Raw genomic sequence first — 8,971 nt, forward strand, 5'->3', positions numbered from 1 at the left:
TCTTCGAGGAGTTTTGGATCTAAGACATCAGGGTGGGATTCTAGACTGTTGCCAACCCCTTAGGGGATCCTCTTAGATCGGAGAGAGCTTAAGGTCTTCTTTCCTTTCCTCGATCATGACATCGATCAAGGCCCCATGCTTCTCGAAGGCTTCTTCACTTGAGCATATTTCTCTACTTGATCTAGCATCTCATGAAGTCCTTCGATTATTTCTTCTCTAAGAGAAGAGGAGAGAGTTCTTATGAAGTCATCCTTCGGGATGGTCATTACGACCGACTGGTCTCATACATCTAAAGTGGCCACGTTAAAGTGGCTCACATAGGCTCAGAGGAATTCTCCTTCTATCTGCTTGATGTTTATCAGAAAATTAGATTTTTGGTGCTCTCTTGCTGCTCACAAAGTAGGTCACGAATGACCAACTCCATTGGTCGAACAAATGAATGGAGTCTAACTTCAAGTCTGAATACCAATTCTGAGCCATCTTTGTAAGTGTTAAGGGGAAGGCTCAGCATAGGATTTTATTGTTTGCTCTATGAAGGAGCATAAGAGTCTTGAAGCTCTCTAAATGATCCATTGGGTCGATCGACCCATCATAGTTTTCTAACTGTGGTATCTTGAAGTTGGCAGACAGCAGCTCCTGCATGATCCTGTTACTGAAGGATGGATTGATGTGAAAGTCGGTCCCCTCATTCCAATCCATGGCCCGATGTTGTGGCACTTCAATTCGTTGATTCATCTCTTAAAGTTTGCAGTCCATGTTAGCATCATGGGCTATGTAGATCTCCACATGGCACGATGAAGATCGGCCCAGAGTAGATCCCTTACATGAGTGAAGGGTGGGAGAGTGCCTTCTCCATTTAGGACTCCTTGATTGACTTAATCGTGTTTGCCTTCCTCGCTCTAAGTGGAGAATCTCTACTGCCTGAGTCGAAGACATCTGCAAATCTCGATCACGATCGACCAAAGGGTCTGTCACTGACTTAGCATGCATCAACTGCCGAACCATTCCTCAATCGACCTCCAAGCATCAACTGCTGACCCATAATTCAATCGACCTCTATTTTGATCGACATACTTAAGGATTGATCAAGAGCACTTGTGCACTCTTTTTAAATCATGCGACTGCTGGGATAGCTGGCCGAAAGCCGAACAAGATAACAATAACCATCAAATCCTGAGAGATCAGACCGAAAATGTCAGGGTAACATGCCCTAAGCGATCGGAATGGCCTTTTACAACTCTTTTCTCCCAAGGCTCTTGCCTCTATAATAGAGACAAATAGGAGACCCTTAAGTACACAATCTCTCTCTCTCATATGTTTCTTTTCATCTATTTTAGATTTCTAACTTGAGCATCAAAAGGTCTCCATTGGAGCCAACTCCAATCAGGACTTATTTTGTAGGTCCGGCCGACATGATCCTGCGGTTGCCGTCTAGCTCCAGCTAACTTGATCCAAGTCAAAAATTTACAACAATAGATTGGTGCTAGAAGAAGAATCACCTTTAATCAAAGAAAAATTTTCTTTCGGGAGGAACATACCACCAATTTTAGCATAAGGATGCCTCTTGAATGTGAAAAAAATTGAAAAAGGAGGATTGTTGGACGAACCTCAGCTAGGAAGCAGGTGGCAAGAAAATCACATACAAAATGCCAAAAGTTCGGCACCACTGAATTTAGAGACATGTCCAAGAACTTGAAAAGATGAATGATAAATGAGTGGAAGGGATGTCTAAGCACAGCCCAAAAGGCCTCTTCATACCGAGCAAGCCAACCAAGGGGAGAGTCGCAGATCTGACCACTTGGTCTTAGGAGTTCCAGCTCATATTCAAAAGGAATCTCAAATTGGATCCATAGCAAACTTAGGTCATCTGGATCCAATACCAACTGATATCATCCAGCACGAAAAACTCCTCAGCCCCATGCTCAGCATCCAATTCCCTTAGGCTACTTTCCAAGGAAGAAGGATCGGAGGACCAGCCCTCAGTTGTATTCTCCGATCCACCTATCCTAAGCCTAGAAGATGAAGAATCAATCGAGAAAAAAAAGTGAGGGAAAAAGGCAAAAACAAGAAGATCAATGAGTGAACGAACAAAATGGAAGCAAGAACCAAAGAAGGAAAGGTCGGGGGCTCGAAAGACCAACCTGGTCAACTAGATATTCCTCAACGGTGATTGCTCAATTGAGAAACTTGGAGGGGCAGCTGGAGATTGCTAATGAGATTATGGTTTCTGCCGATGGGGTGCCACTATTACAAGATAGAAGGAAGCAATGAAAAGGAGGACGGAAGAAGAAAGAAGTGCCCTTATAAATGCTTCAAGCGGCCTTGATCCCGCATCAGTTTGCCTAGGACCACCAGATTGCCACCACATGGCACTACTAGATAGGCCGAAATCATATCTCTGAACAGCATATTTACACAAGTCTCAAACGGCGCGCATGGCCCTTGAATCTGACACCCCCCTTCAACGATGACTCCTAGTTAATTATAACGATGCAATGCTTCATCTCGTCCAAGCGACACGGATGCATTGTTCTAATCAAGGGACCAGACTTTGGACAATGTCCTTGATGGATTTGATCTATTATACTCCTTTCACTCGATTCAGTTCTATCTCAGATTTAGAAGTAGGGGCATATGTTATAGGTGGAGAATCGCTGCTGCCCAAGCGGAAGATACCTGCAAACCTCAATGATGATTGACCCAAGGGTCGACCGCCAACCCAACATGCATCAATCGCCAACCCCATTCCTCAGTCGACCCCCAAGCATCAATGGTCGATCCATGATTCAGTCGACCTCTACTTTGATCGACATACTTAAGGGTTGATCAGGAGCACCCGCGTACTCTCTTAAAATCATGCGACCGCTGGGAACAACTAGCCACAAGCTGGATAAGGCAATGACAACCATTAAATCCTGAGAGATCAAGTTGAAAATTTCGGGATGATGCTTCATAAGTGGCCAGAATGGTCCTCCACAACTATTTTCTCCCACAGTTCTCATCTCTATAAGTACAGGCAAATAGGAAACCCCTAGATATGCAATCTCTACCTTGTACTCTTTAACATCTGTTCCAAATTTCTAACCTGAATGTCGAATGATCTCCTTCGAACCAATCCCAATCATAAACTTATTTTACATATCCGACCATCAAGATTCCGTGGTTGCTGTCCAACTCCAGTTAATCTGACTTAAATCGAAAATCTATAGCAATAATTATTAAATTTAAGATATAGTATATTATTATTTATATTTAAATTAAATTTATTTTAAATATTTTTTAAAAATTTATATTTATTTTAAATTTTAATTAAATAAAATAAATTTATAATATTTTAATTATATATCGATATATCGACTAAAATTATTCTCCTTGCAACCATCTACGGTCGCATAGGAAGCTGCAGCGTAAAAATCGTAACAAAGGGAATCCTAGGTCAATAAGGGGGATACCCAACTTATCCATAAGCACGGGCCCACCTTACCGGTGCCTCCGTCAAAATATCGAGGACACTGTGGAGGAGAAAAAGCGGGATCTCCCATCCATAGCTTTGTTACGCGGTGCTTCAGATCTTTTTCCTTCTTTTCAAGACGAAGAATTAATGTAATACTTTATCCAAAACTTACCTACAGGCGCCCCCTTCACCGGGAGTCTTATCACGGAAAGGACGGGTGACTAATAACGCGGATGATGAAAATGGCGGGACCCCGCGAACTTGGGGTGGTGCCGCGGAGGCATTTCCCGTTCAAGACACGGACATGGGGAGCCACCACATCCACTTGGTTTGGATTGGGGGGCCATTGCGTCAACCGGATTATAGTGCGGATCCCCTGCTGTACGGTACATCATCTTGATCGTCCATCATAAGATGGATGGTCACAAATAAATATATATGGAAATAAATCATGCATACATGCAGCCTAGGTTATTTACCGGCCGTTCATTCTGCTATGGACAACTAGCAAAATGCACCGCAAAGGATCCGGCCCTATTGGTATCTTTAATCCTCAGCTGCAGGAGATCTAACATCCTATCAAATTTTTATTACTTTTAAATACTTTCAAATTGAAACGCTTTCTCCGATCTTAAAACGGACAACATACCTCATCGTACTTAATCTCCGTACCTTTAGGATAATCCTTAGATTTTCTTCGAGGTACGAGTGATGGAGATGCCCTGCAAAGCTACCAAATCGTCATGGACTTTGGACAATATTAGTTCCAGAATAAATCATATCCTACACCGCATGCATCAGCATAGCTGTACACGTTACCAACCATCAAGATCTGTAGATTTTATTCATCGTGACCCATGGAAATGCTCGTGGATGATTGATGGTGCAAGATATAATTTTGCATACTTTTTTGTTCAAAAATTAAAAAAAAATTCAAATTTTTCTTCCCGACCTTCAAAAATTTTTAAGCAATTTGTTATAAATTTAGTCCTAATTGAAAGAAGATAATTTTTTTTTATATATATATATTATTTTTTTTTGCCCATCTTTGTTTGGATTAAGGAGGAGGATGGATTTTATACCACACATGCGTATGCATACTGCTTGTTCGGATCACATGCTTCTAGTTTTATATTTTTATTTTATTTTTTATTTTTTTATCTTATAATCATACGTTTTGAGATTTAATTTTTTTTATCTTATGATCGTATGCTTTTGGATTTACTTTTTCATTTACGTCATAAACTAACAATCCAATTCAATTGGGTAAATCAATTTTTATTCTTAATCTTATAAGCAGTACTTAAATGAGACTTAAACACTTTCAATTTTATCAAAAATATTATTTTATTAAAACTCTTTTAATGTTTAGCTAAAATGCTAGGGCTGTTCATGGGTCGGATACCGTCGGATTAAAAAAAAAATTATCCAACCAAATCCATCGGATTGAAAAAAATTCAATCCGTTGCCAACTGTTTATCATATATAAACCGTTTGAAACCAAAGTGAACGGTTTATAGTGGGTTCGGATGGGTTGTGTCGGTTTAGACTTCAACGTTGATCCAATATTGATTTTAAATCTAATATTGATGTATTTAAGCTTATTTATTTTTTTTATCAATTTAATATAAAAAATATCTAAATCTTATACGTTATAAATTTTGGACTTATTTTTGAACTTGTATAAGTCAAAACAAAAATAGAAAAGATTTACGTCTGAAAGCTTTCACTTTAAAATTGTCTCAAATTGATGTGCTTCATCAATAATTCAATATTAATATTTTTATAATTAAATAGATAATGAGTATTTTTTAGAGTAAAATATTGAAGTCTAAATAACGTCATCCTAAAAATAAAAATAATTTGTAAAATACTATATCGATTGGATTCGATTTTATATGGATTAAAAATGTAGAATCGAATTTGACTGACTATAAATAATTAAATTTTTATAAATTTTAATTTGATTTCATCTATATATCTGTCAATCGATAGAAATTGATGTTTATTAGGAATTGGATAAAATTCTTCCGCGAACCAGATTTCCTACGTAAAAACTTGGACTCTTCTACTCTTATCAAAAACACTCCTTCACCGACAAAGGAGAATTTCTGAGAGGATACTACAAATAAAATATAGATTTTTTTCAGATTGCGGAAGACTGATCCATGGTAGTGGGACCGTGCTCGTTACACAATGTACTTTGAAATGCGCAATATCACAGACCGCCGTGGATTGCAGTGCACTTACAGCAGTTGAAATTTTATGTTTTCCGCTAGATAGCAGATCAAAGAATAAAATGAAGCAGTACTTATGATCGGGCATGCATCGAAAACGCACGTGATAAATATTAAAAATATTTAAACAGTTTAGATTAACGTCACGTAATTATTTTTTTTAATAAATATTTCAATATATACATGCAACTGATGATGCCGATCCAATTATAATTTTTTTTACGATCTGTTAATAATTTTTTTTACGACCAGCTGGACTATAAAAATTTTATCCATGGGTGGTGGCCCTCCGTCTCGCCCCACGCCTTTATGAATCCTATGGCAGGTTGTACGAAGACAGCCAGCTCCTGAGGCAGCGCCGCAACGGAGAAGAGCGGAGGACTCCAAGCTACACACTCCGGGGATGGACGCTCTCTCCTCCTCCGCTTTCCTCCGTATCTCCGCCGTTAGAACCGAAGAGAAACCTCCTCGCCCCACAATTCACCAACCTCGTAAGCCAAAAACCACCACCACCACTACGACCACAACCCAGCCCAAACCGGAGAAGAGCAGGAGCCCCAGGATCTCTCCGCCCCCACCGCCATCAATCCCAGCGGCCCTGTGCAACGCTATCGACGACCTGATCAACAACTTCATCGATCCGGCGGCCCACCGCCCCTCCGTCGATCCTCGGCACGTCCTCTCCGATAACTGGGCCCCCGTCGGCGAGCTCCCCCCGACACCCTGCCCCGTAGTCCGCGGCCGCATCCCCAGCTGCCTCGCCGGCGGGGCCTACATCCGCAACGGGCCCAACCCCCAGCATCTCCCCCGTGGGCCCCACCACCTATTCGACGGCGACGGCATGCTCCACTCCCTCCTCCTCCCCTCCATCTCGGCCACCGGCGACGCCCTGCTCTGCTCGCGTTACGTCCGCACATACAAATACCTCCTGGAGCGCGAGGCCGGCGGCCCGGTCCTCCCGAGCGTCTTCGCCGGTTTCCACGGTGCCGGCGGGATCGCACGCGGTGCGGTGACCGCCGCCCGGGTGCTGACGGGGCAGATGAATCCCCTGGAGGGCGTGGGGCTGGCCAACACTAGCCTGGCCTTCCACGCCGGCCAACTCTACGCCCTGGGTGAATCGGACCTCCCCTACGCCCTCCACGTGGATCCGTCCTCCGGCGAGATCGCCACCCGCGGCCGGTGCGACTTCGAGGGGCGGCTCTTCATGGGGATGACCGCCCACCCCAAGAAGGACCCGGCCACCGGGGAGCTCTTTGCCTTCCGTTACGGGCCCGTGCCGCCCTTCGTGACCTACTTCCGCTTCGACCCGGCGGGGCGCAAGTCGGCGGACGTTCCCATCTTCTCGGTGGCGAAGCCTTCCTTCCTCCACGACTTCGCGGTGACGGAGCGGCACGCGGTGTTCCCGGACATCCAGATCGTCATGAAGCCCATGGATATGGTGCTGGGCGGCGGGGCTCCCGTGGGGTCGGACCCGGAGAAGGTGACCCGCCTCGGGGTGCTCCCACGGTACGCCAGCTCGGAGGCCGAGATGCGCTGGTTCGAGGTCCCCGGCCTCAACCCCATCCACGCCGTCAACGCCTGGGAGGAGGACGGAGGCCGGACTCTGGTCCTGGTGGCCCCCAACGTGCTGTCGGTGGAGCATGCCCTCGACCGGATGGAACTGGTGCACAGCTGCGTGGAGATGGTGCGGATCGACCTCGAGAGCGGCGCGGCGACGCGGACCCCGCTGTCGGCCGGGAACCTTGACTTCGGGGTGATACACCCGGGCTACGTGGGGAGGAAGAACCGGTACGCCTACCTTGGGATAGGAGATCCCATGCCTAGGATCTCCGGAGTGGTCAAGCTGGACCTGCAGAAAGCCGGGCGGGGGGACTGCACCGTGGCGCGGCGGGAATTCGGCCCCGGATGCTTCGGCGGGGAGCCCTTCTTCGTCCCGGAGGGCGACGTTGAAGAGGAGGACGCGGGGTATTTGGTGTCTTACGTGCACGACGAGGGGAGCGGGGAGTCGAGGTTCGTGGTGATGGATGCGCGGTCGCCGGAGCTGGACGTGGTGGCGGAGGTGCTTCTGCCGTCCCGGGTGCCCTACGGCTTCCACGGCCTCTTCGTCACCCAGACCGAGCTGCGATCGCAGCGCCCCCGATGGTACTGATAGCCTGATCATCAACCACCGCAGCAGTGTACGAGTTAAATCGCATACGAAAAAGAATGAACAGTAGAACTCGATTGAATATTTTATATATTATATATCTATAATATTACATACGTATATACACGTATGTACGTATCCATATGTAACGTTAAGAAATTCGGCTTCTATTTTCGGTGGGGCATGCATGGTGGTGGGTGTACTATGAGTTAACGGAACAGAGGGATGTTAGAAATTGCGTTTGCTCCCCTCCCACCCCCACAACCCCAACAAAAAGGAGCAAGAATTTTATGATGTGCCCCGTCATCCACATTATATTCATCCTGTGATGGCAGAGACGCAGTACGTTCCATGGTGTCACTTGCACGTCGCAGAGAGAAAAGAAAATCATGTGCCTACAAACCGGAGTCTTTGCAGCATTAGCCGACAAAATAATCTGAAGATCCGGTGGAATGGATGTCGTAGCATCCGGTGGAGTAGACGCCCTGCAACGGTGGATGTCTTGCACATTTAAATGGCCCAGGCTTGTTGGTCCAGAAAAATTACTGTTTCTTTAGTCGTGCCCATGCCCGGCAAAAGGCACCGGTCAGTGGTTAAGCCGCAGCCCAACTGCCCTTGACAAGCTTTCACATTCATCCATCGAAATTGACCTTTCAAATACCAAGGGGAGGGGGTTACCACCTAATTATTGAGGGATAGAATATGCTGAAATGAGTTTGACACAAAAGAAAAGTCTGCTTATGGATGGAAAATATTCCACATTACCACATTAATTTATTACGACGGTCTGCTATATCACTCATTTCTATCATGCACCATGGTTATAGTGGACTCTCTCTATCCGAGTATTTCTATGGATTTATGGCTACATAAAACTGATCTTCACTGCTGCTATGTGTCTGTTACCAGTTACTATCACTGAAGCATTATGTCTTTCACTTATCATATTGGGCTTCATTGGACTGCTGGCATGCCTTCTGTTCTCAAACTGTCTACATTATGTTGTATATCTTCGCCTCTTTGTAATTACCCTGTCCGTGTCTTCTGTAAACAGCTGACCTTTTACTTCTAATATAGCATTGTTTCCTCTCCACAACACCAACCACCCCACCAAAAAAAAAAAAAAGAAAGAAA

At 44.9% G+C, this 8,971-nt stretch overlaps 1 protein-coding gene across 1 annotated transcript; it reads left to right on the plus strand.

Moving 5' to 3' along the window:
- The first annotated feature begins 5,973 nt into the window (after positions 1-5,973).
- LOC105036563 (9-cis-epoxycarotenoid dioxygenase NCED1, chloroplastic) lies at positions 5,974-8,648 on the plus strand. Its single transcript, XM_010912320.4, has one exon. It carries the CDS (start codon positions 6,095-6,097, stop codon positions 7,838-7,840), a length of 1,746 nt encoding a protein of 581 aa, XP_010910622.2. The 5' UTR covers positions 5,974-6,094; the 3' UTR covers positions 7,841-8,648.
- The last annotated feature ends 323 nt before the right edge of the window (positions 8,649-8,971 follow it).

Source organism: Elaeis guineensis, chromosome 11, assembly GCF_000442705.2.
Source record: "Elaeis guineensis isolate ETL-2024a chromosome 11, EG11, whole genome shotgun sequence".
NCBI lineage: Eukaryota > Viridiplantae > Streptophyta > Magnoliopsida > Arecales > Arecaceae > Elaeis > Elaeis guineensis.

Excerpts from the sequence above, each read along its gene's own strand:
- LOC105036563 (XM_010912320.4), top strand. The coding sequence starts at position 6,095 with ATGGACGCTCTCTCCTCCTCCGCTTTCCTCCGTATCTCCGCCGTTAGA.